Genomic DNA, 27,887 nt, shown 5'->3' with positions numbered 1-27,887 from the left:
TGGTTTTCCTCCCCTGCTATTCTCTTTCCTCCCTCCCATTCAGTGTTGTTTTTTCACGTTAGACCTTGTTTACTTTTCCACGATGCTGTCTTTGGATTCACTAAGAACAACTTTGGTGAAATAGCAGATCTCAGTTTTCAAAAGTACAAGCTCTTATTTGTTTAATCTTTAAATTACCATGATAAAATGCTATACAAAATAATAGCACGACACTGCAGCACTATTAACGTATAGGTTGTTTTCCTCACATTTTAAGTTTTGGTGATAATTGTCTTCATATTTAAAGTGCTATTTAGATTTATTAAGTCCCATATTTACTTCTATTTTATCTACTACGTTTCACTTTAATAATGCCAACCACGGCCAGGTAAGAATAGAATTATTAGAACACAGATTTGGTTTTGCACTATCTGTACCTAAATCACTAATCCCATTGTACACAAAAGCATGCTGCCTAAGTATTATTACTAGTGGATGTGAGGTATTTTCCCCATCTAAAAATTTTATGTTCTTTTCAGAAACAAAAATTAAAGTGATGCGTTTGGAACATGCCCAGAACATCCACAAGACAGAGGATCAAAGGAAATGTGAGGAATGAACAGTTATTTTCTGTGTAGGAGTCAAATGCTATATTTCAGAACAGCTTTTGATATTGATATGGTTTCCTATTTGACCTTTTCCATGTTCCTCTTGATATTCAAAACACTTCAATTATTTAAGTGGATTTTTCCATTTTTAATACATATTTTTATAAATTATTAGGAGAAAAAAACCTTGATGATTAAAAAAACATTGGCTCATTAAGTAAACATGTAGCTTTTTAAAGACCCTTTTTCCTAGTAGTGTCAATTCCTGAAGTAATCCTCACTCTAAGAAATTGTATAAGATAGTGTTTATTGTTTTAAGGTGTTAGATTTGGTGTAACTTGTTATGTCAGAATGGATAACTTATGTCACAATGGATAACTAATACATTTGTTAAGATTGAACAGAAAAAGAAGCATTTAGGGTTTTTTGAAGACTTCAGTATTTTAAACTTATTACTGATATGCATCAGCATGTTTTCTGTTTTAAACTAAAATTGTAGGACGGTATTGAGGCTTATCATGCTGATTCCTATTCCTAAATACATAAGGAGCTTCCTTATTTTCAAATAGTTTTTTTTTTTTTTAAGTCAGTTAATGTCGTCCAAAAGCACAAGATGAATTTTACTTATATATTTATTGGATTATATAGTATTTTTTTAGGAAAAGCATCTGCCACAAAAATGTCTGTTTCAAAAGGGTGTATTGCTGGCATGGATCACTGCTGCCAGTGCCCTGCTTTCCCTCGTAGAAGGTCATGTTTTGTACATTGTGAGGTTTGTATCAGGGCTATGTGGATATTCTATCAGTTGAGAGATGATTTGACTTCAAAGATGTTCTTTGTTTCACTAGGTTGTATAATGTCAAAAGATTCTGCTGTTACTAAAAGAGAACGTTTAATGCCAGATTGACTGCATAATTTCATCAATATGACTTTCTGGTTTCCTAACTCCAATAGATCTCCAATAAGATGGTGGCTTCACTATCATTTCATCAGCAATGCTTCTCTAAGAATATCTAGTGGAGTCTTGGGGAGCCAGGCTAGCTGGATATTCTTACTAGGTAAACATTTTGTTCAAGGTTCAATTAATGGTGGAAAATCAAGGTGGAGGGAGGGTGTTGGAATATGTATAAGTTTGCTAGGGCTGCCATAATAAAGTACCAGAGACAGGCTTAAACAACAGAAATTTATTTTCTCATTCTGGAGGCTAGAAGTGTCAGCATGATTGATTTCTTCTGAGAGCCTCTCTCCTTGGCTTGTAGATAGCCATCTTCTTCTGTGTCTTCACATGGTCTCCCCTCTGTGCATGTCTGTGTCCTAATCTGCTTTTCTTATAAGAACACCAGTCATATTGGATTAGGGCCCACCCTAATGACCTCATTTTACTTCTTTAAAACCCTATCTCCAAATACAGTCACATTCTCAGGTATGGAGTTAGGACTTCAGTGTATGAATTTCAGGGACACATAAGTCAGCTCATAAGAGAACTGAAATGTATTGTTTAGGAAAATAACTAACATATTACATAAATAAAATCGTTGGGAGTCTTAAGCAGAACAGAGTAAAAGATACGTGTTATAATAAAAGTGGTAATGAATTCAGACTTATTGTAGGTGATAAGGCTCAGAAATTGTATAAGAAATAAGAGCAGAAGAGTTAATCATGGAGAATCTCTCCATGGAGACTGGAGGTGAGGATCATTGGGGGCATCTTGGAATGGGCTGCCACAGTGAGAGTGTGTGTGTGTGTGTGTGTGTGTGTGTGTTACATCATCATGAAGTTGATAACGTAAATTATATCATTAAATGAGGAAGGGTCAAAAGTTTCTCTCTGGACCATTTACATTCGTCAAGGTATAAATAGATAGATTATTTTTTTAAAGTATATTTGAGCATTGGTCTTTCTTAGAATTGGGTTGTTTGTATCAAATGAGCATCACAAATATTTTATGCAGAAGAAAGAAAAATTACAGTTAAAAAGCACATCAAAACTATCATTAAAAACATATATGCATTAAAGAAATCCAGAGTGAAAAAGTAATCAGAGCTGGGTATGGATGTAGTAAATAACATTTTTTAAAGTGAATTCACTGCTGCAATGTTAAATTTTAAGAAAAATCATTCTAAGACAAACAAGCAAAGTTGTCACAGAGAAAAATATCAGATAGTATATTAATATAAGTAGTTCTTAGTTGATCTCCAGGAAAAATTTGAAAATAAAAGCTAACAATTTCTTTCAAAAATTTTAGAACATACCAATGCAACAAAAGACTATGATGTGGTATCTTATAATGATTAGATATTAATCATGTTTATAAAAATTATATTCACTTGTTTGGGGTATTAGCCTAAGAGTCATATTTGGTCATAAATTATTAAAGGTAATCCTTTTGTGGTGTTAATATAACAGAAAGCAAATTGAAATATTTTATTTCTCCTTGGGTGGAAGAATTACAAGAAAGACACTCAAGGACTATTTGCCTATTGATTTGTATTAAAGGTTTTCAATACTATAATCCATTGTTATTTAATACTTCAGAGCAGGAGACAGCAATGTTTTTCTGTAAATGTAGTAAATATTTTCACCCTTTTTAGCCATGTGGTCTCTATCACATCTACTCCATTCCACAACTGTAGCATGAAAACAACCATCACAAATACTAAACAAGTAAACATGACTGTGTTCAATAAAACTTTAGGTATGGAGACTGAATTTTGAATTTCAAATAATTTTCATGTGTCACAAAATGTCTTCTTTTTATTTTCTTTTTCAAACCTTTATAAACACAAAAACCTTTCTTAGCTCATACAAAAACAGAATAACAGGCCAGATTTGATAAATGTCTATTTTAGAGCCACCCTATTAGCTTGCTTACAGGTTGACAAGATAGGCAAAGCACTAAATAGGCAGGAAATCACCACTGAAAAGCACATAAAAAACATTAAGGCTCTTGAGCAGATTCCTAGATGTAAGCCCAGCTGCCTTCTGAGATACCTTAGTGCTAGATATCAAGCCACACCCAACTGGCTGATGTTGAGTTCATTGATTTTCTAACTGAAATATGCAGAGTGGCTGAACTGTTGGAAAATTTATGCACTTTGTACAATCAGAGGTGATATAATTTTAGCAATAAATACATCACAGTTGGTTTTTCTGTGATAGTCCTATATCATTGTAATAGCTAACATATACAGAGTGCTTTCCATGAGCTGGGAATTTGTCTAAGCACTTTAACTGCAGTAACTTATTTAATTCTCACCAAAAAAACCTAACAGGTGGGTATAATTGTTGTTCTCATTTTACAGATTTTACCTTTCAAAATTCTTTCACTATTTATCTGGCTTATATTGTCGTGTGTGGGTGTGGGTGTGTGTATTTGTCTAAACAAAAGAAAAAGTGTATTAGTAATTCACTGATATGATAGACCATGACCACTATTATCAAAATCCCAGACCCATTCTTCTTTTCACATCCACTTAAATGATCTGAAGTAAAAGAGAGAAAATGTAAATATTCTACCAACCTAATGAGTACACAATAGGTATTACAACTATGAGCATTACTCTCAGTACCTGTGCCATGAGGTCTGAGAAAGCATTTGGTGAACTATCCTTCTCATATAACCTTCCGAACAGAGTTACTGTCAAGATAGGTCCAGATAGTGGCTTCTGGCTGCACAAGCGTCCGTCACTTGACACCTATTTAAAACACAGGGAAGTTGACTGAGAATAACTTTCAGTTATACAACCTCACAACATACTCTTAAAATTCAGTACAACTGGATGAAGAACAGTAAAAATAATGGCCAGATTCTATTCCATCTGAAATATGTGAAATGGTACAGAGTATAAGAAAAATTGGAGCTATGGAATTGGCACTGATTCATTTATTATTGAAATGCCCATAATCTATATCTTATAATTTACTCTGAGAGAGCATCTGATGAGTTAATAAACATAAAACAATGGATTTGAGAATAAATAAGAGAGAAATCTTGTTCTCTCCGACAAGAAAAAGACTCCTCCAAAGGGTCAGGCGGGCTTGACTAAGGGGGTTTTGGGCTGAGCCTCTATCATCCCTGACACTCACTCACCACAGCCTCCCTACCTGCCCATTGTCCCCAACTCCCCATAGCAACTGTTTGGATGAGGAAAGGGGAGTGAGAGTGGAACCTGCAGGAAAAGTCAGTAGGAGAATGTGGCTGGACAGAGCACTTGCGCAGTAATAAATTATTTCTTCCATATTAACAAAAAAAAAAAGGTTTTGCTTTCTTGCTAATTCAGCGACTGTCCAATTCTCTCTCAGCTTTTCCTTCTTTCCTTTTCTCTGATGGTCACACGGTGCCCTAGGCCATCCCTCCCCAGTGATACAAAGAGGCTTCCTCTGGTGGGACTGGTCCTGAAACGCTTCTTGAGTCTTCTTTCTACTTGACAGACCTTAAACACCCCAGCCCACTCCCTGAAGTCCCCACAATAAGATATATTTCTTTGTTCTCAAGGACACGCTCATTTTTCTCTAAGGGAATTTTAGACAAGAGATCCCATGTCCTCATTGTCCTTGGTGAGCCCTAAGGACAATTTTACCCTTTCCAAATGAAGATTTTCATGATATCTGTAAGCACTTGGGCAGGTTTTCTACTCAAAAGATGCTTCCTCTTGCATAAAATGAGTTGGCAATATTAAGCAAAAAATCGTACCTGAAATTCTCCAGGTGCAAGCTGAATTCCACTCAGCAGCACCTCAGGGAAGACATACTGGGTTTCAAAAGTGCCACTGAGGGAGAACATTTCAAACCTGGTGGAAGCAGTTTCAACTGAATCACCACAAGTGTGTAAGTCCGTTGTTTTACACTTCAACAGAGTACAAATCTAGGAACGTAAAAACAAAACAGTAAGTCTTAGGAAAGCCAGTTGAAACATTCTCTTGACCTAGAAAAAAGTGCCTATGCCTCTTTGTTTATAATGTTTGTTATAGTATTACTTCCTCATTAGATTATTCTGGTTCTTTGCTGAATACTATTGCAACTAGTAATAAAAATAAAGGACTTCAGACCCTAGTACTTTCTGCAGTTCACTGTAAACAGATTAAACCACGTAAAGAAATAATCAGATCCTTGGTCTACAGTCATGAACAATTATACCCTAATTGTTTTCAAGTTAGCCATGCTTTTAATAATCAAAAGTGTTTGATTATTTTTAAAAAGTTTAGACACTAGTTTAATTTCTACCTTAGTGCCTATTTCTAACAATGAAGGAACTTTAAATTTGTACTGAGTCTTAGAGTTGATCTAGAGACAACTCTTGTGATCTGGAAAAGTCACATACCTTATACCTGAGCAGGATAATGACGACAGCTCTCGTTATCCTACGTAGTTATACTATATGACACTACACTACATAGCTATTTGCATGTAAATTTAAGTGTATGAATCACCTCACCATGCAGATGCAAAGTCCCCAAAAGGAAGATCCATCTTCATTTAACTCCATCTGTACTGCATCTTCAAAACTTTACTCCAAGTCACCTTTATTTCTTGCCTGACTGAAGCAATAGCCCCTAACTGGTCTCCCTGCTTCCACTTTTGAAGTTGGAGAGCAAGCGTTTTAGGGCAAGTGTGTCAAGATGGGATACAAATAACTTTCAGATAAAGGTAGAATGAACACATGCTTCAATTTTGTTCCCTTGTTCCTACTAAAACCAACTTTATTATTATTATTATTATTTTGGAATTTCTAAACCCACAAGGTTAGGAGAACAGGAGGATAGATTATGGCACAAGTTTAGAAGTTGGGGTGTTGATGCAAAAATGGTAACTGAGGAAGCAACCCAAGTGCCCAACAACAGACTATTGGATTAAGAAGATGAGGTGCATATATACAATGGAATATTACTAAGCCATAAAAAAGAATGAAATACTACCATTTGCAGCAATGTGGATGGACCTAGAGAATATTATATTTAGTGAAATAAGTCAGACAGAGAATGTGGAATCTAAAAAATGATACAAATGAATGTGTATATAAAAAAAAAAAAGAAACAGACTCATAGATATAGAAAACAAACTTGTGGTTACCAAAGGGAAGAAGGAAGGTGTGAGGGACAAATTAAGGGTATGGGATTAACAGATACACATTACTATACATAAAATAGATAAGCAACAAAGGTATACTGTATAGCACAGGGAATTATACCTATTATCTTATAGCAACCTATAATGGAATATAATCTGCAAAAATACTGAATCACTACGTCGTACACCTGAAACTAACACTATATTATAAATCAGTTAAAGTTCAATGTAAAAAATGGTAACTGATTTAACAGACCTAAGAAAGCCAAGTTCTGAACTAGCTGTGGGGAAAGCTAAGAATCAACCTATCTACCCTGCAGAATACTCAAAAGTTTCCATCCCTGGAAGCACTAGGTACCTCAGGAGCTGGGAGTAAATTGGGGTGCTTGAAGAAAGGAAAATTTGTGGGAAGTTGTTAAGAATGCCTCAAATACTGAGTCCCCACCCATGGATGGGCAACTACCCTTTCCCTGTTCCAGTAAAATATGGAATATTTATTTCCAGAGAGGGTAAAGCAGACGATGTTTAGATGGAGGTTTTGAAAGACATATTTGAAGGGGATTCCTTGAATGAATCAAACTGAATGGTAAAACCATCTCCCTCCACCCTGCAAGGTCATTTCCCTCACTTGACTCTCTAAATGCTGTCAAAAAGGCATTTATCCTTCAGGAATAGGGTTGCCAGATAAATTACAGGACAGGAGTCCCAGTTAAATCTGAAGTTCAGATAAACTAAAAAAAACTAAAACCAGTTTTTAGTATAAATATGTCCCAACTATTGCATGGACATACTTATTTTTTTTAATTTGCTGTTTATCTGAACTTTGAATTTACCTGGGCATCCTGTGTTTTTATTTGTTAAATTATTCAGGAAGGGAAATAGAAGAATTTTGAAACCTGAAAACCTAATCATCCCAAAGGGAAGTCTCTAAAGACACTTACCTCAGGGATTCCCCTAATCAAAAGCCCAGCTAGACCGTCCCTCGGTGAAGCTTAAAATTGGCAAGTATCACCCACATGCTCAGAACTTTTAGTCAATTTTGGTAACCCTAAAAAGTCACCAGATCCATGAAGAAAGCTTCTAAATTTAGAATTTTAAATTCGAAAACCTGTCTGGCACCAGTGGCTTAGCTAGGGGATCACTGGCCAGCAATAATAACAGAGGACTTCGTTTCACTTGACAGCACTAACCAACCTCCCAACACCAAGAAGAGACCTACCGCCGATCCCCTCAAGCGGAGCCAAGACTCTGGGGCAGGCAGAGAAGCAGACAAGACTGAGAGGGAAGGATGGAAAAGAGAGAGGAAGAGCTGAGAGATTGCTATCTTGTCTTATAACCAGCTTTTTAAACTTAAAAATAGATCACAAAATAATAAAAAAAATCACAATTTTTTAATTTTAAAAATATGGCAATATAATACCATATATATACACCACGTATATAATGCAATATATGTCAGTATGCTGCATAATATATGATAATATTTATATGGCAATAAATATTCTTCTACAACATAATTTTTTAAACTAATTTCCAATCAATGGACATTTTCTACCTGTGTTTTTTATACCATTTTTCCCCCTTTCTTCTGGCACCTCAGAGCACTGGTAAGGAATATTGATTCCGCCAATATTTTCATCCTTTCCTTTCTTGTTGCTCTTTCCCTTAGGCCTATAAAGATAATCATGTTTCTCTCATCTATAGGGAGAACAAAAACCAAAAAAAAGCGTGGGTTTCTCTGTCTAGCTTCTACCTTGTTTCCTTTCTTCCTGTATCAGACAAGATTTTTGCAGGAGAAATATTCACTCACTCTTTCAATATCTCACTTCCCTTTGACTTTTCAACCCACTGTAATCTGTCTTTCACTCTATCATTATGAGCCCAGGAGATTCCACCAAAATTATACTCATTCATTCAATAATGGTAAACGTATTGCACAAATACACTTCACAATTTCCTCCTTCTGAGAGTCTCTGCTTCCTTTCCTTCCATGAGAGTTCTCTTTAAGTTCTCCTTTATCTCTCAAACATATTTGCATGTTCCTATTCTTCTGTTTATTTCCTGCCCAAACACAGAAGTTTCAAAAGCTTCCACCTTTAGCTCACTGTTCTTCACTGTTTTAGTCAGCTTTTGCAATTCACTCTTGTGGGTTTACCACCACCTTTTTCCTGCTGGTTCTCAAAACAATATTTCTAAATCTCGTATCTCCCTAAAGTATCAGACCCACATATTCAACAGCCTATTGGATGGCTCCAACTGAATGTCCCCAAAGTAATTAAAAACCAGCACATCCAAAGCTGAATTGAACGTCTTCCCCACTCCCATCCAATTTGCTCTTCCTCTTGAATCCTGATCTGTCAAAGCATCACATTTCATCCAGCCACTCTTGCCAGAAACCTGGTACACTCTAGACACTTTATTCTGCTTTCCTGTTCCATGTCAAATTAGCTACTAAGTTTAGTTTTCTAAATATTTCTTGACTCCATACCCTGCTTTTATTCCTAAGAACATAATCTTGGTTCAGGTCCTAATAGGACTATTTTAATAATCTAACTAGTCATTTTGTCCTATGTTCCATGATCCGTAGTGCAACCAAAACAATCTACTCAAAAACAGATGTGATCACATCATTCCCCTGCTGAACACCTTCCAACAGAAACCCATCACTGATGGAATGAAGTCTACATCTTAGGAATGAGAGGTAAGATCCTGCAGGATGTGATCCTGCCTCTACGCTCATCTTCCACCCATCCTTGCTCATTTATTTATTTATTTATTTATTTATGGCTGTGTTAGGTCTTAGTTCCTGTGCGAGGGCTTTCTCTAGTTGTGGCAAGCAGGGGCCACTCTTCATTGCAGTGCGCGGCCCTCTCACTATCGCGGCCTCTCTTGTTGCGGAGCACAGGCTCCAGACGTGCAGGCTCAGTAGTTGTGGCTCACGGGCCTAGTTGCTCTGCGGCATGTGGGATCTTCCCAGACCAGGGCTCGAACCCGTGTCCCCTGCATTGGCAGGCAGATTCTCAACCACTGCACCACCAGGGAAGCCCCCATCCTTGCTTCTTATGCTACATTTTAGTGACAGTCAGCTGCTTGCTTGTCACTGCATACCCTGCTTTTTGACATATCCACCCCTTTGCTCAGGCTCTTAACTCCACCTAGAATTCCCTCCCACTTTTTTTCACCTGGATAAAATAGCATAAGTTTAAGCAGCATGTCTTCAGAAACTTCCCCGGATCCCAAAATTAGGCTAAGTGCAGCTCCTTAGTATTTCTACAGCAAAATATGCCTTTGTTCTATCACATGCCAACCGGTACTGAAATTATGTTCGTCTGTCTTTCTCCCCTACTAAATTCCTCAAGAGGAGGGTCCATACTTATTCATCTTCATCACATTAGCACCAAATATATGCCTGATATGTATTTGGTACTCGATAAATGTTTGCCAAAATGAACAAGCTTTGGTAGAGGTGCTTATCACACAGCAAACAAAATGCTACACAGTGGCATGGTTCCAGCACTCAAAAGGCTTTCAGTCTCAAACAAGTATGTACGTAATTTGACATGATATGTCTTTGCAAAAGTTAAGCATAGGATATTTGGGAGTATATAAAGGAGTTACCTAACCCAGCTGGGGAGTGGGAGTGTCAGAGAAGCCACCTTGGTGAAGATAACACCTGTAAAGCACTATGAGTGTTGACTAGCTAGGGGCCATCAAAGATTAAAAAAAAAACCTGTTCAAACATCCGGAGGTTCTACAGATGCTGACACACTATAGATGGGAAATGTCTCAATATGATAGAAGCCCAGGGTACATGGGGGTAGAAGTGAGAGATGAGGACAGAGAGTAGGAAAAAGCACATGTTAAGACTTCCTGAGTCTTTTCTGTTAAGGAATTTGATTTGCCAATTAGAAAACAGTGAGGAATTTTAAGCAAGTGAGGGAAATAATCAGAAATAGTGTTCCATGATTTTTGTAATTACAGTGTAGAGAATGCACTGGATGGAACTGAAACTATCAATGGAAAGCCCTCTCAGGAGGATGCTGCAATAATCTGGGTGAGATAGGATGGGGGCCACATCAAGGAAAAGAAGAGCAGAATGAGAGAAACATGGAAGCAGCATGTTCTTGAGGGTTCCATCTCAACTGGCTATAATAGCTCCCCCTTTATGTTGAGGGCTGTGAGACATCTGAATCTTTGCAGCTATTCTACCGTACATCACAGAGGTCAGCTCTATATGTCTCTGGGACATACTCAGTCTGAAGCTTCTTATAAAACAAGATAGGCATTAGTGACCGTAAATGGGAAATGCCTTAATAAGTTCAGGCAGGAAATATTAGAGGTTAATTATTCATTAAAATTATCTGTAATTCGATTAATATATCATTTTAAACACTGGGACTGCAAGTAAATGTTCTGCCTTTTCCCAACCAGTTTAAAATTGGGCTGACATCTAAGATTGCAAGTTTTAGCAAGTAAAAATTCAGGATACCCAATAAATTGGAATTTCAAATAAACAACCAATTTTCAGTATACACATGTCCCCCAAAGCGGGACATACTTATAATAAAAGTAATTCATTGTTTATCTGAAATTCAAATTTAACTGGGTGTCCTGTGTTTTATCCAGTAATTCCCCTGCCACCAAAACAATCATTACCTGTAAATAATAGCTCCCTTCCACAGTATGTAGTCCATCAAATGCCCCTAGTACATAAACTTCATCTGATCTCTTCTCAGACATCCTGTAACTTAGATGACAACAGAGATCTTTCTGACAAACTGTGTAATTTCCTGCGACTCCTTTGAGCTCCAAGAAGGTGAACTCGTCAAAAAAGATGATGCCCTTAAATTCCTGGTTTCCCATTGAGGGGGCTGCTATACCACTGGCATAAGAAGTCCAATTCACTACTGCTGTGGGGTGTGGGTGGGAGGCCAGTTGGGAGAGGAGGAGTTTTCCCTCCTCTGTCTTCATATCATAATGAAATGCTGTTGGAGAATCAGGTGCGTAGATGCCACTTCCTGGAAATTGGAAATGACATTTAAAACAGTAAAGCAAAAACGGGTTGCATAGTTGTTATTGTTATTCTAAACTCATATTAACATTTTACTTTCTCTAAGCTATATATTTCATTAATTTCAGTAAAATATGTTGATAAGGACAGAGAGGTGAGATGAAATCCATTAGAGTATGTCACCAAGAAGCCAAGAAGAGTGAGTTTCATGTAAGAAGTAGTGAATTCTGAAAAAAACAAGAAGAGTGTACATTCAAGTTGAATAAATCAATTTATGAAACAATTTAGGTTGAGATTGATTCTACAGCATGTCACCAGCTAGATGTGCAACCATTAAGAGTTGGAAAACATTGTATTAAGGAGTACATGTTACCTAGAAAGAACATGATTTTTTTTTTTCCTTTTTTGATTACATCAAAATCTTAAAGATGACACGTTACCTGTCATTTTCTTTGAGGGGTAATGTAGATTGGATGCAAGGAAGTTGACTCCCATGCCCATAGCCCAAGCTGAGTGGAATTCAATAGCTGACAAATGTGGCAAAACATTCATCCAAGCTGTCGGGAAGAGTATGGTGTCCACGTGGAAATCTTTCACCAGAGTCACAGCAGGATCATGGAAGAGAATATCAAAGCACGTGAAAATGCCAAACTTTCCAAAGGTGGTGTTGAAAGTCACGACCTCAGGTTCCTTGGGAGCATTGAACTCATCTTCACCCAAGAAAAGATTTTGCTGCAATAAACAGAAGATGATGGGGGGGAAATCTCTTTTAAGAAGTTGGCCCGGATATCACTGCATCTAAAAAAGTGCAAGCTCACATCTATTAAACAGTGCCAATCTCATCTACCACCACTGTCTCTGCAGGGAAAGAGCATTAGAAAATCAAAGATCACTATGCTGATAGGATTACTATGCCTTTGGTTTAATTACCACATTTGATAGATCTGTAGAAGGGAATCCTTATCTATTAAGACCTTCTCAAATATTAGAGACATAGGAGTGAAACAGATAACTTCTATTTGCCAAGAACACATAACAATTTTCTGTGGACAAAGAACTTTCTTTCCTCCTTTCTCTTTAAAACCAAGTCTATCTGGTAAGGAGTTTTTCATTCTAGCCTTGACCCTTTGCCAGGGCATGTCATTAAAATGACAAAGTCCAAAAGGCAACATTTTATTTCAAAACAGGTAGCTTCTACTGATTATCACATACTCCTAATGACACGTTCCTGTGTTCCTAAATGTACAGAAAACCTCCCTTTTCTAGGACCTTACCACAAATAATCATTACTTTCTATGCTTTGTCTCTCCTCTGCTTTTAAAGTAAGCTTGTTATTATCAACAATGGTGATTTTTTTCCCTTCTTGTCCACTTTATTTTGGTAAGCAATTCAGTAGTTGAATTATTTGCAGATGAATTCTACCTTATGGTAGCGGGCCACCAGTTTCCCCTCAGAATCAAACACCACATCAGTGTTGTATTGGTAACGACCATCAGGGGGACAGTGAGGGTCACTGGTATTGCATGGCTTCTTGTCCCCAATATTTGCCACGATGTAGATGGAGTTGTCCTTGGCCAGACAGCTGAGCCTTTCTTGCACTGGGGTGCGGCCAAATCTGGTGTGTGTTCATTGGAAGAGGAAAAAAAATCAAACTTAGCATTTAATTAAATTCAGAATGATAGTGGCCTAAACTTATGTGATACACACAAAAATAAATTCTAAATAGCATAGATAGAAGGGAAGGATTAAAACAAGAAGAGACTTCAGAGGAAGTCTATGCTTGTGGGAATTTGGTTCTAGGAAACTATTCTAGGATAAGACTCCAGGCCATGTATATTCTTACGGCATTTATCATCATCTATATCATATATTCATTTATGTGCTCATCTTGTATGTCACATCTTATAGGTATTTGGGGGCAAAGACACACATCTCCTGTTCACCGAACACATGCCTGAAAGAAAAAAGGTATTAAAAAATATTTTGAATGAAAGAACAACATCTTGGAAGTAGGATGATTGTGGAAAGATGGCAGAGTAGGAAGCGCCAGGAATCCACCTCTCTACGTAGATAAAACTTGCCCTACAAGAATCTAGCTGACATAATTATTTTGGAAATCTGGAGTCTATTCAAAGACCTGAAACTTCGAGGGAAATGCTTGGAAGGTAAATTGCAGTCAGGTTGAGTCAATTTAAGCTCTTAGCTCAGCAGGGGCTATCCATGCCCCAGCCCCCGAAACCCACCCCATTGCAAGCAGCCATGCAGGTGTTCTTGGAGCAACTTGCTGGCAGTTTGTAGGAGCAGGGTGGGCCCTAAGGACCCTGTCTTCCAAATATCAAGGGTCTGGTTCTGATCACTGATAACTGCTCTGTTCATGGAGGTACACACACAGAGACAGGCCATTATTACATATACTGTTGCAAGTACTTCCCCCACTGGCTGAAATGACTTCTAGGGGATTTAAAGCACCAGTACCTCTTTTTTACCCCTTTTTGGAGCCAGACATTAAAGGACTAGGACATGGAAAAACAACAACTATACAGAATTTAGAAAATCACTGCATATGCCCGGGGAAAGTCATAGACTAAGAAAAGACCTGAGAAGACTTTAAGCTTACTCCCAGCTCGGAGACAGCCTACAGCAATCAAAACAAACAAACAAAAGACATAAAACCCTGGAGAAGGGGGAGAATTTGATTTCCAGAGTTATCACGTTATAAGATTCAGATGCCCACTTATCAATAAAAAATCGTAAGGCATACAAACAAACAGGAAAATATGACCCATTCAAAGGGAAAAAATAAACCAATAAAAACTATCCTGGAGAAAGACCATATGGCATACCTATTGGACAAAGACTTTAAGACAACTGTCTTAAAGATGTTCAAAGAACTAAAGAAAGACATGGAGAAAGTCAAGATAATGATGTATGAACAAAATGGAAATATCAATAGAGATAGAAACCCCGCCCCTTCTGCCAAATTCTGGGGCTGAAAATTACAGTAACTGAAACAGAAAATTTACAAAAGAGATTCAAAGACAGACTCAAACAGGCAATGATCTCTAAAAAGGATGAACTCAAACCGACCCATATTAAGACACATTATAATCAAACTTTCAAAAGACAAAGACAAAATCATAATTTTGAAAGCAGCAAGAGAGAAGTGATTTATAATATACAAGGGATCTCCAATAAGATTATCAACAGTTTTTAATCAGACAATTTGGAGGCCAGGAAGCAATGGGCTGATATATTTAAAGTGTTGAAAGAAAAATACTGTCAACTAAAAACCCTATCTCTGCAAAATCGTCCTTCAAAAGTGAGGGAGAAATTAAGGTATTCTATGCTAATATTAGACCAGATAGACTTTAAATCAAAAAAGGTTATGAGAAACAAAGGACATTATATGTTAATATTAATATCCAGAATACAAAGGGAACTCTTAAAAATCAACAACAGCAACAAAAACCTGATTCAAAAATGGGCAAAAGACAAAGCCAAAAAAATAAAATTAATTAATTAATTAATTAATTAATTAAAAAAAAAGAAAAAGGGACTTCTCTGATGGTCCAGTGGTAAAGAATCTGCCTTTCAATGCAGGGGATGCAGGATCAATCCCTGGTTACCGCAACTAAGACCCAACACAGCCAAAAAAATTAAATAAATAAATAGGCAAAAGACTTGAACAAAATTTTCTCCAAAGAAGATACACAAATGGCCAATAAGCACATGAAAATATGCTCAACTTCATTGATTATAGGAAATGCTAATCAAAACCACGATGAGATACCTCAAACCCATTAAGATAGCAACTATTAAAAAAAATAAATAGAAGAACAACTGCTGGTGAGGATTTGAAGAAACTGGAACACTTGAGCACTGTTGATGAGAATGTAAATGGTGCAGCCACTGTGGAAACCAGTCTAGCAGTTCCTCAAAAAATTAAAAATAGAACTACCATATGATCCAGCAATTACACGTTTGTGTATATATCCAAAAAGTTGAAAGCAGGGTCTCAAAGACATGTTGGTACACTCACGTTTATAGCAGCATTATTCACAATAGTTAAAAGGTAGAAGAAACCCAAATATCCATCGATGGATAAATGGACAAGCAAAATGTTGTACTATATACATAAAATAGAGTATTATTCATACTTAAAAGGAAAGGAAGTTCTGAACATGCTACATTGTAGATGAACCTTAAGAGCATTATGCTAAGTGAAATAAGTCAATCACAAAAAGATAAATAAGGTACAATTCCACTTATATGAAGTAGCTAGAGTGGTTAATCATAGAGAAAGAAAGTCGAATGATGGTTCCCAAGGGCTGAAGGGAGGGGGAAGTCGGGAGTTATTGTGTTTTTTCCCCAGTTGCATTGAGATAGAAGTGGTATATAACACTGTATAAGTTTAAGATGTAAAATGTGATGATTTGATACATGTATATATTGAGAAGTGCTTACCACAATGTGATTATCCTTCACCTCACAGAATTACAATTTTATTGTTGTTATGGTGAGAACATTTAAAATCTACTCCCAAAGCAACTTTCAAATATACAATACAGTATTGTTAACTATAGTCACCATGCTGTACATTAGATCTGAGAACTTACTATAAGAAAGTTTGGTGTCATCTGCTGGCAATATAAGCAAAACCATAGCAATCATCTGCAAAACATATCATTGAAAAAGACCAACAAGGATAGGAAACTGCATCTTAAAAAATTATTATCTCAGTGCATTTATATAAAAAATGACCATTTGATAGTTTTCCCCCCTTGTGTGCTTCAAGTTATATCTGAAATGCAGATATAAATACAATACACTGGACCACTTGAAGCATATTTATCCCATGTCTTTTCAAATCACCTGAAGTGGTAGAATAGATACATGAAATAGAAGCTTACTGTTCTGGATTTCTAAAACAGTCCCAATTACATATTTTCCTCCTGTCTGTATTAATCTTGAAAGTGCATCATATATTCTAATACATTTCCATTTAAACTACATTTTTCAGACTGTTTGCTATACCCAGAAAAGCTCCAAAATTCTTTGTTAGATTTGGAGTTAAAAAATGCATTTTGCTTATGTGAGCCTGAAATCTGCTTCTCACTTAATCCTTAATATTTGCTGAGCCCTTAAGGTATGCAGAGCTCTGTCCTAGGGCTACTGGGAACAGAAAAAGGAGGTGAAACAGAAGAATTAAAATGTATTTTCTAAGACTGCTTTCAAAGTGTTCAATCTCAAAATATAATACAAGTCATCAATTATTGAAGAAGACATTTACTAACCTTAAAAATGTTATGAAATATTCAAAAAATATTTGTTGGGTCCTAGCACTACACAGAGCACCATGTTAGCTACGTAGGCATCTGGGCAAAGGACATTCTGGGCAGAGCTGTCCAAGTGCACAGTGTGGGAGATACAGTGTAAAATATGGCTGGTGCCCTTCAAAATCCTCTAATCTTACTGGAGAAAATGTGTATGCACACAAAACCCTGAAACAACAGTACAAAATAATATGCAATCAAGTATCAAAATGCTTTTTCATTCAAGCTAGCTAATTAGGCAAGTTTTTTTTTTTTTTAACTTATTGAACTAATGACTGACTCTTTAATCTGCAGGCCACATCACCTTTATCAGAGGTGCAGACATTTGCTGCATTAAAGGATATCCCTTATACAAGAATTCCTACCCATTCCCATAGTGGAGTGCCCAGTACATAGGAAATAGTCAAGGAAAAAAGAGCTGAATAAGTAAATTCATCTTTGAGTTAGGTTCCTAGACACGGTTTGTCTCTCAAGAAACCTACAAGGTTTCTTCTGTGAGGCAATGAAAGCTTCTAAGTCATATTGTTCCTCTCAGCCTCCCGGGAACTCTCAGAACTGTATTATATGTTCAATTGTAATTGTCAGCCCACTACCATGCTGCCTTGTAACAACTACTTCCTCTACTTTATTCAGGTAGCTTCTACTTTGTTTTTACATCTAAACTGTTGTGTTTTTTAATTATATAAGATTTTGTAAGAAGCCTCAGATCTTTCTGGAAGCATGTGAAGTATAAATGCTAAATAAATAAATAAAATTAAAAAGAGAAATAACGAGGGTCTGTTCCCGTAACACCCAGGCTAAGTGGTGATGCAGACCCCCCCCCTGCAAAAGGTTGGTGACTTTGAGAAAAGAAAGCAATCAACTCTGGATATGTCAAACATACTCAACAAGGCATGATATCTGGTTGTATGCGAGGGGTAAAGGAGCTGGACTCCTCTCTTCCTTTCTCATCCTACATTCAATCTTTGAGCAAAACCTGTCAGAGCTCCCTTCAGACTTTATTCGGAATCTGGTCTTTCTTAATATCCAAACTTCTACCATCTTCATCCAAACACCATAATCCCTCTGCCTAGATTATCGCCATAGCTTTTTAACTGTCCCCTGCTTCTTTACTGACCTACTTTCTGGAAACTATTCTCCATGAGGCTGCTAGAGTGATCCTTATAAAACTGAAGTCAGAGCACATCAATTCTCTGCTCAAAACTCTCCAATGGCTGCTTTCTCACTCAAGTACCAAAGTCATTATTATGCTCCACAAAGCCTTATGTGATCAAGGCTTTCCTACCTGTCTGCCTTTCTGCCTCCATCTCCTACTTTTCTCCCCCTCCCTCACATCATTTCAACCACACTAAACTTATTGCTGTTCCTAACATGCCAGACACACACTCAGACCACAGCATCTTGGTATTTAGAATTCCCTTGGTCTGGAATGTTCTTTTCTCAGATACTTATATGACCTACTCCCTCACTTACTTTAAGTCTTGCTTAAAGGTCACCATGATAACCTAAAACTATAAGCCTCATGCTTTCCACCATATTTACCTTCCCTGCTCTATTTTTCTCTGTAACATTTACCTCTATCACATATCATAGATAGGTGGTTAGGTGATAGAAAGCTAAATAGATAGATACTATCTTTTTCTTTTTTTGTCAATTGGATATTTTCATGCTAGAATATAAGCTCCAGGAGGACAGAGATTTTTAGTTCTTTTTGTTCACATCATTGCCCAGAACTGTGCCTGGACATAATAGGTATTAAAAAAAATTGTTGCATAAATGAAGGCAAGGAAAGGAGATGTCATTAGTTGGTGAAAACAAGGAAAGGCTACCAGACTTTTATATTTTTAATTTTTAAATTTTATTTTATATATTTTTTTATACAGCAGGTTCTTATTAGTCATCAATTTTATACACATCAGTGTATACATGTCAATCCCAATCGCCCAATTCAGCATACCACCATCCCCACCCCCCATGGCTTTCCCCCCTGGTGTCCATAAATTTGTTCTCTACATCTGTGTTTCAACTTCTGCCCTGCAAACTGGTTCATCTGTACCATTTTTCTAGGTTCCACATGCATGTGTTAATATACGATATTTGTTTTTCTCTTTCTGACTTACTTCACTCCGTATGACAGTCTCTAGATCCATCCACGTCTCAACAAAGGACCCAATTTCGTTCCTTTCTATGGCTGAGTAATATTCCATTGTATATATGTATCATATCTTCTTTATCCATTTGTCCGTCAATGGGCATTTAGGTTGCTTCCATGACCTGGCTATTATAAATAGTGCTGCAATGAACATTGGGGTGCATGTGTCTTTTGAATTATGGTTATCTCAGGGTATATGCCCAGGAGTGGGATTGCTGGGTCATATGATAATTCCGTTTTTAGTTTTCTAAGGAACCTCCATACTGTTCTCCATAGTGGCTGTATCAATTTACATTCCCACCAATAGTGCAAGAGGGTTCCCTTTTCTCCACACCCTCTCCAGCATTTGTTGTTTGTAGATTTTCTGATGATGCCCATTCTAACTGGTGTGAGGTGATACCTCATTGTCGTTTTGATTTGCATTTCTCTAATAATTAGTGATGTTGAGCATCTTTTCATGTGCTTCTTGGCCATCTGTATGTCTTCTTTGGAGAAATGTCTATTTAGGTCTTCTGCTCATTGGATTGGGTTGTTTGTTTCTTTAATATTGAGCTGAATGAGCTGTTTATATATTTTGGAGATTAATCCTTTGTCTGCTGATTCGTTTGCAAATATTTTCTCCCATTCTGAGGGTTGTCTTTTCGTCTTGTTTATGGTTTCCTTTGTTGTGCAAAAGCTTTGAAGTTTCACTAGGTCCCATTTGTTTATTTTTGTTTTTATTTACATTACTCTAGAAGGTGGATCAAAAAAGATCTTGCTGTGATTTATGTCAAAGAGTGTTCTTCCTATGTTTTCCTCTAAGAGTTTTACAGTGTCCGGTATTACATTTGGGTCTCAAATCCATTTTGAGTTTATTTTTGTGTATGGTGTTAGGGAGTGTTCTAATTTCATTCTTTTACATGTAGCTGTCCAGTTTTCCCAGCACCACTTATTGAAGAGACTGTCTTTTCTCCATTGTATATCCTTGCCTCCTTTGTCACAGATTAGTTGACCATAGGTGCGTGGGTTTATCTCTGGGCTTTCTATCTTGTTCCATTGATCTATGTTTCTGTTTTTGTGCCAGTACCATATTGTCTTGATTACTGTAGCTTTGTAGTATAGTCTGAAGTCAGGGAGTCTGATTCCTCCAGCTCCGTTTTTTTCCCTCAAGACTGCTTTGGCTATTCGGGGTCTTTTGTGTCTCCATACAAATTTTAAGATTTTTTGTTCTAGTTCTGTAAAAAATGCCATTGGTAATTTGATAGGGATTGCATTGAATCTGTAGATTGCTTTTGGTAGTACAGTCATTTTCACAATATTGATGCTTCCAATCCAAGAACATGGTATACCTCTCCATCTGTTGGTATCATCTTTAATTTCTTTCATCAGTGTCTTATAGTTTTCTGCATACAGGTCTTTTGTCTCCCTAGGTAGGTTTATTCCTAGGTATTTTATTCTTTTTGTTGCAATGGTAAATTGGAGTGTTTCCTTAATTTCTCTTTCAGAGTTTTCATCATTAGTGTATAGGAATGCAACAGATTTCTGTGCATTAATTTTCTATCCTGCAACTTTACCCAATTCATTGATTAGCTCTAGTAGTTTTCTGGTGGCATTTTTAGGATTCTCTATGTATAGTATCATGTCATCTGCAAACAGTGACAGTTTTACTTCTTTTCCAATTTGTATTCCTTTTATTTCTTTTTCTTCTCTGATTGCCGTGGCTAGGACTTCCAAAACTATGTTGAATAATAGTGGTGAGAGTGGACATCCTTGTCTTATTCCTGATCTTAGAGGAAATGCTTTCAGTTTTTCACCATTGAGAATGATGTTTGCTGTGGGTTTGTCGTATATGGCCTTTATTATGTTGAGGTAGGTTCCTTCTATGCCCACTTTCTGGAGAGTTTTTATCATAAATGGGTGTTGAATTTTGTCAAAAGCTTTTTCTGCATCGATGGAGATGACCATATGGTTTTTATTCTTCAATTTGTTAATATGGTGTATCACATTGATTTGTGTATATTGAAGAATCCTTGCATCCCTGGGATAAACCCCACTTGATCATGGTGTATGATCCTTTTAATGTGTTGTTAGATTCTGTTTGCTAATATTTTGTTGAGGATTTTTGCATCTATATTCATAAGTGATATTGGTCTGTAATTTTCTTTTTTTGTAGTATCTTTGTCTGGTTTTGGTATCAGGGTGATGGTGGCCTCATAGAATGAGTTTGGGAGTGTTCCTTCCTCTGCAGTTTTTTGGAAGTTTGAGAAAGATGGGTGTCAGCTCTTCTCTAAATGTTTGTTAGAATTCACTGTGAAGCCATCTGGTCCTGGACTTCTGTTTGTTGGAAGATTTTTAATCACAGTTTCAATTTCATTACTTGTGACTGGTCTGTTCATATTTTCTATTTCTTCCTGGTAAGTCTTGGAAGGTTACACCTTTTTAAGAATTTGTCCATTTCTTCCAGGTTGTCCATTTTATTGGCATAGAGTTACTTGTAGTAGTCTCTTAGGATGCTTTGTATTTCTGAGGTGTCTGTGGTAACGTCTCCTTTTTCATTTCTAATTTTATTGATTTGAGTCCTCTCTCTCTTTTTCTTGATGAGTCTAACTAATGGTTTATCAATTTTGTTTATCTTCTCAAAGAACCAGCTTTTAGTTTTATTGATCTTTGCTATTGTTTTCTTTGTTTCTATTTCATTTACTTCTGCTCTGATCTTTATGATTTCTTTCCTTCTACTAACTTTGGGTTTTGTTTGTTCTTCTTTCTCTAGTTTCTTTAGGTGTAAAGTTAGATTTTTTATTTGAGATTTTTCTTGTTTCTTGAGGTAGGCTTGTATAGCTATAAACTTCCCTCTTAGAACTGCTTTTGCTGCATCCCATAGGTTTTGGATCATCGTGTTTTCATTGTCGTTTGTCTCTAGGTATTTTTTGATTTCCTCTTTGATTTCTTCAGTGATCTCTTGGTTATTTAGTAATGTATTGTTTAGCTTCCATGTGTTTCTGTTTTTTACGTTTTTTTCGCTGGAATTGATTTCTAATTTCATAGTGTTGTGGTCAGAAAAGATGCTTGATATGATTTCAGTTTTCTTAAATTTACTGAGGCTTCATTTGTGAACCAGGATGTGATCTATCCTGGAGAATGTTCCATGCACACTTGAGAAGAAAGTGTAATCTGCTGTTTTTGGATGGAATGTCCTATAAATATCAATTAAATCTATCTGGTCTATTGTGTCATTTAAAGCTTCTGTTTCCTTATTTATTTTCATTTTGGATGATCTGTCCATTGGTGTAAGTGAGGTGTTAAAGTCCTCCACTATCATTGTGTTACTGTCGATTTCCTCTTTTATAGCTGTTAGCAGTTGCCTTATGTATTGAGGTGCTCCTATGTTGGGTGCATATCTATTTATTATTATTTTATTTATTTATTTATTTATGGCTGTGTTGGGTCTTCGTTTCTGTGCGAGGGCTTTCTCTAGTTGCGGCGAGCGGGGGCCACTCTTCATCGCGGTGCATGGGCCTCTTACTATCGCGGCCTCTCTTGTTGCGGAGCGCAGGCTCCAGACGCACAGGCTCAGTAATTGTGGCTCACGGGCCTAATTGCTCCGCGGCATGTGGGATCCTCCGAGACCAGGGCTCCAACCCGTGTCCCCCGCATCGGCAGGCAGACTCTCAACCACTGCGCCACCAGGGAAGCCCCGGTGCATATCTATCTATAATTGTTATATCTTCTTCTTGGATTGATCCCTTGATCATTATGTAGTGTCCTTCCTTGTCTCTTGTAACATTCTTTATTTTAAAGTCTATTTTATCTGATATGAGTATTGTTACTCCAGCTTTCTTTTGATTTCCATTTGCATGGAATATCTTTTTCCATCCCCTCACTTTTAGTCTGTATGTGTCCCTAGGTCTGAAGTGAGTCTCTTGTAGACAGCATATATATGGGTCTTGTTTTTGTATCCATTCAGCAAGCCTGTGTCTTTTGGTTGGAGCATTTAATCCATTCACATTTAAGGTAATTATCAATATGTATGTTCCTATGACCATTTTCTTAATTGTTTTGGGTTTGTTTCTGTAGGTCCTTTTCTTCTCTTGTGTTTCCCACTTAGAGAAGTTCCTTTAGCATTTGTTGTAGAGCTGGTTTGGTGGTGCTGAATTCTCTTAGCTTTTGCTTGTCTGTAAAGCTTTTGATTTCTCCATCGAATCTGAATGAGATCCTTGCCGGGTAGAGTAATCTTGGTTGTAGTTTCTTCCCTTTCATCACTTTAAGTATATCATGCCACTCCCTTCTGGTTTGTAAAGTTTCTGCTGAGAAATCAGCTGTTAACCTTATGGGAGTTCCCTTGTATGTTATTTGTCATTTTTCCCTTGCTGCTTTCAATAATTTTTCTTTGTCTTTAATTGTGGCCAGTTTGATTACTGTGCGTCTCGGCGTGTTTCTCCTTGGGTTTATCCTGTATGGGGCTCTCTGTGCTTCCTGGACTTGGGTGGCTATTTCCTTTCCTATGTTAGGGAAGTTTTCGACTATAATCTCTTCAAATATTTTCTCTGGTCCTCTCTCTCTCTCTTCTCCTTCTGGGACCCCTATAATGCGAATGTTGTTGCATTTAATGTTGTCCCAGAGGTCTCTTAGGCTGTCTTCATTTCTTTTCATTCTTATTTCTTTTTTCTGTTCCTCAGCAGTGAATTCCACCATTGTGTCTTCCAGGTCACTTCTCCGTTCTTCTGCCTCAGTTATTCTGCTATTGATTCCTTCTAGTGTAGTTTTCATTTCAGTTAATGTATTGTTCATCTCTGTTTGTTTGTTCTTTAATTCTTCTAGGTCTCTGTTAAACATTTCTTGCATCTTCTCAATCTTTGCCTCCATTCTTTTTCCAAGGTCCTGGATCATCTTCACTATCATTATTCTGAATTCTTTTTCTGGAAGGTTGCCTATCTCCACTTCATTTAGTTGTTTTTCTGGGGTTTTATCTTGTTCCTTCATCTGGTACATAGCCCTCTGCCTTTTCATCTTGTCTATCTTTCTGTGAAAGTGATTTTTGTTCCACAGGCTGCAGGATTGTAGTTCTTGCTTCTGCTGTCTGCCCTGTGGTGGATGAGGCTATCTAAGAGGCTTATGCAAGTTTCCTGATGGGAGGCACTGGTGGTGGGTAGAGCTGACTGTTGCTTTAGTGGGCAGAGCTCAGTAAAACTTTAATCCAATTGACTGTTGATGGGTGGGGCTGGGTTCCCTCCCTGTTGGTTGTTTTGCCTGAGGCAACCCAACACTGGAGCCTACCTGGGCTCTTTGGTGGGGCTAATGATGGACTCTGGGAGAGTTCACACCAAGGTGTACTTCCTAGAACTTCTGCTGCCAGTGTTCTTGCCCTCACGGTGAGCCACAGCCACCCCCTGCCTCTGCAGGAGACCTTCCAACACTAGCAGGTAGGTCTGGTTCAGTTTCCCCTGGGGTCACTGCTCCTTCCCCTGGGTCCCGATGTGCACACTACTTTGTGTGTGCCCTCCAAGAGTGGAGTCTCTGTTTCCCCCAGTCCCATCAAAGTCCTGCAATTAAATCTCACTAGCTTTCAAAGACTGATTCTCTAGGAATTCCTCCTCCTGTCGCCGGACCTCCAGGTTGGGAAGCCTGACATGGGGCTCAGAACCTTCACTCCAGTGGGTGAACTTCTGTGATATAAGTGTTCTCCAGTCTGTGAGTCACCCACTCAGCAGTTATGGGATTTGATTTTTCTGTGATTGCGCCCCTCCTACCGTCTCATTGTGGCTTCTCCTTTGTCCTTGGACGTGGGGTATCTTTTTTGGTGAGTTCCAGTGTCTTCCTGTCGATAATTGTCTAGCAGCTAGTTGTGATTCTGGTGTTCTCACAAGAGGGAGTGAGAGCACGTCCTTCTACTCCGCCATGTTGGTTCCTCCCTCTCCTACCAGACTTCTTGAAATGGAACAAATGGAACACCCTGGTGGGGATTTTCAGAAAGCCCTAGGAAATTTGGCTCTAGGGAAAGGTCATTCAGAAACAAATGAAGTCAATTCAAAATGGAAGTAATAATAGTGCTTGCCCTTTAGAATCTGAAGCTCTGGTATAAGACATGGTTAAATAAGAAAAAATTATGATGTAATGAAATATAAGGTAGATGATTAAGATAAATAATATTGAACTTTGTCAAAATCAAGGTGTCTCTATAAGCAGATACAGTTGTTTGTGTGGTTTTGAGAGCAGTTCCAAAAGAGGAACTCCTACAATTTTAGCAATAATACATTTGGAAAGAAGTGAGCTAACTGACGTGATTCTCTAAAATATTGTACACAGTTTGTATTGTTTTGCTTATATTAAAAATAATAGTGCTACTTTTATCAGACTTCATATTTCTTATTTTAGACTTGATGTAAACCACTTACACAGTTCTGCTATATCACCTCCTAGGTTATCACCTTAAGCTTTAAGAATTTCTTATATATTAACCTCATCCAGCTATCTTATTCATGTGAAAGGAAAAATTTTAATCTTAAACTGACATGTGACTCTGTTTCACTATTTTCTCACATAGTTTTAAAAGTACAGACCTACATAGGGAAACAATTTTCTGTTCAGTGGCAAGGAGTCAGAAGAGGTGAGTTTGGATATGATTCTTCCTCTAGCCAACCACCGTGTGGCCCTAAGTTATGCTATCCTCTCCAGATCATTCCCCCAGTGGAAATTCACATTGAATTGGATCATTTCTATGTTACATTACAGCACTGAATTTTGTGATATCATAATTCATATTCACTTTCCTAATACACATATCTGTAGGAGATGAAAAATTATAAAACTATCTTGAAACTTAGAGTCAATAGTAAATCTTATACAGTGATCTTCTACAAAGTTTTCCCAGGTAAAGTAAGTTCATGTTCATGGTTAAATTTTCCACAATACGTTTCTTTACCTGTCAGGATTATTACAAGGGATCCAGTTCACTTGAGGGTCTGGGATATCCTCCAAGTATGGGTAGATAGATTCCCTGCTGAAGTTAAAGCCATAAATACCATCTTCTGGAGTCACAATAATATGTGCACCCTGTTAAAAATGGAGCTGAATCAAAATATTTCTCAAATAAGCAAACAGTCAAAAACGGGGCCTGCAAGAGGACCTGAGTGGCTGAAGAACAAACATTCGGGTTTTTTTTTTTCCACCTTATTCTTTTGCTTTCTATATTTTTATAATTTATTTTCTTTGCCCAACCACTTTCATTTTCTAATCCCACAGTAATCATTTCTATGTAACTTTTTCACCTTTTCATAGCTGTTAATATTTTTCCAGGCTATTCTCAGGCTTGCCACTCACTGTGGTTGTTAACTATAAACCTAACTCTTCCTTGGATAAACCCTCTCCCTGACCTTTGGCCAATTATTTTGCCTGAGGGTGTCAGGATTGATTTATCACTCTCTCCTCCGCCCAACCTTTCCTGCCTCATACCCTGCAAATGTGATTCCTGCTTCTCAGAAGGGAGCTCTGACACTGTTACCTGAAGGGTGCCAGGCCTAGAGGTACAACGTGAGCTCACCTGGGCGCCTTCAGTAGGAAGACCATCCTGGAAGCTGCTGTGTGGCCTTTAAGGAAATAGTTGGACTAAGGTGAAAAAGAACCTCAGAATTCTTAATAACCTTCTAATTAATTAATTAATTAATTAATTTGGTTGCGCTGGGTCTTAGTTGCGGCAGGCAGGCTCCTTAGTTGCAGCTCGCTGGCTCCTTAGTTGTGGCATGCAAACTCTTAGTTGCGGCATGCATGTGGGATCTAGTTCCCTGACCAGGGATCGAACCCAGGCCCCCTGCATTGGGAGCTCGGAGTCTTAACCACTGCACTACCAGGGAAGTCCCCTTAATAACCTTTTTAAATCTTTGCATGTAGAAGAATGTATGTTGATAGATATATATGTATATATCCATGACTTTCATCAGACTTTATATATCCCTTGTTTACCTGATCTACAAATAGCTTATTTCAACTATATTTGTCCAAACCACACACTTAAACTTAACCCTTCATTCAACTCAAGGACTTACTATACATTAACATATGTACTTTTGTCTTGTAATTAGAATGAAGTATGAAGTATATAATACACACTGTATATAATACACAATGCAGTTTACGTTTAATTGTCTTGGTGTTATGAACTAACCTAAAAACCTGCAAACTCTTAAGAGCACAGAAGTACACCAAGGCCACAAACACTCTAAGAATAGCAACTGATCCCTCACCCATCTGTCCTTCACCTTCCATCTGCAGCAGAAAAGAGCAACAAAATTGTTGAATTTACAGCAAGTTCCTCAAAAGTTTGTTGCCACTTAATAACCAGCCGTTCTTTTCAAAATGTTGCTCTCACTACAAGGGAAGCATGTAATAGTGCCTTTGCTCTAATAACTAGGAGCAGGGAGGACTCTGTCAAAGAAGGTCTTGGCTACCCTGACACATATGTCATTCAAAAGTGTAATTGACCCTGACAGTGATTCTGTCTCCTAAGACCCCACCCTTTTCTCTAGAAGCCAGCACACTTGAGAAACGGTACCTGCTTTGATGCTGATGTGATTGCTCCCTCCAAAAGATCCAGATTTTGGTTCATTAATAGCAAGGCCTCTTCATGGGACACCGGTATCAGGGTGGCATTAGGCAATATCACTGCATGCTCATAAACAGCTGCAGTAAACGTATCCAGAGAGCTGGCTTTTAAGACACAGAAAAACAAAATTGCCACATGATCCAGCAACTGAGACATAGTCATG

The 27,887-nt window shown here is 37.6% G+C and overlaps 1 protein-coding gene across 2 annotated transcripts; it reads right to left on the bottom strand.

Annotated features, from left to right (window-relative positions):
- Window positions 1-1,782: 1,782 nt before the first annotated feature.
- VNN1 (vanin 1) lies at window positions 1,783-27,887 on the bottom strand. 2 transcript variants are annotated; one of them, XM_061207602.1, is made up of 8 exons: window positions 27,674-27,887; window positions 26,048-26,178; window positions 13,087-13,279; window positions 12,105-12,396; window positions 11,310-11,671; window positions 5,281-5,451; window positions 4,157-4,282; window positions 1,783-1,914 (listed from the first exon to the last, which is right to left on the bottom strand). In XM_061207602.1, exons 1-8 carry the CDS (start codon window positions 27,884-27,886, stop codon window positions 1,801-1,803), a joined length of 1,602 nt encoding a protein of 533 aa, XP_061063585.1. In that variant the 5' UTR covers window position 27,887; the 3' UTR covers window positions 1,783-1,800. The 2 variants fall into 2 exon arrangements, with proteins under 2 accessions (XP_061063585.1, XP_061063586.1); XM_061207603.1 differs by lacking the exon at window positions 1,783-1,914 and adding an exon at window positions 3,391-4,069.

This window comes from Eubalaena glacialis, chromosome 12 (assembly GCF_028564815.1).
Source record: "Eubalaena glacialis isolate mEubGla1 chromosome 12, mEubGla1.1.hap2.+ XY, whole genome shotgun sequence".
NCBI lineage: Eukaryota > Metazoa > Chordata > Mammalia > Artiodactyla > Balaenidae > Eubalaena > Eubalaena glacialis.
This window is presented reverse-complemented; position numbering and strand designations above follow the sequence as displayed.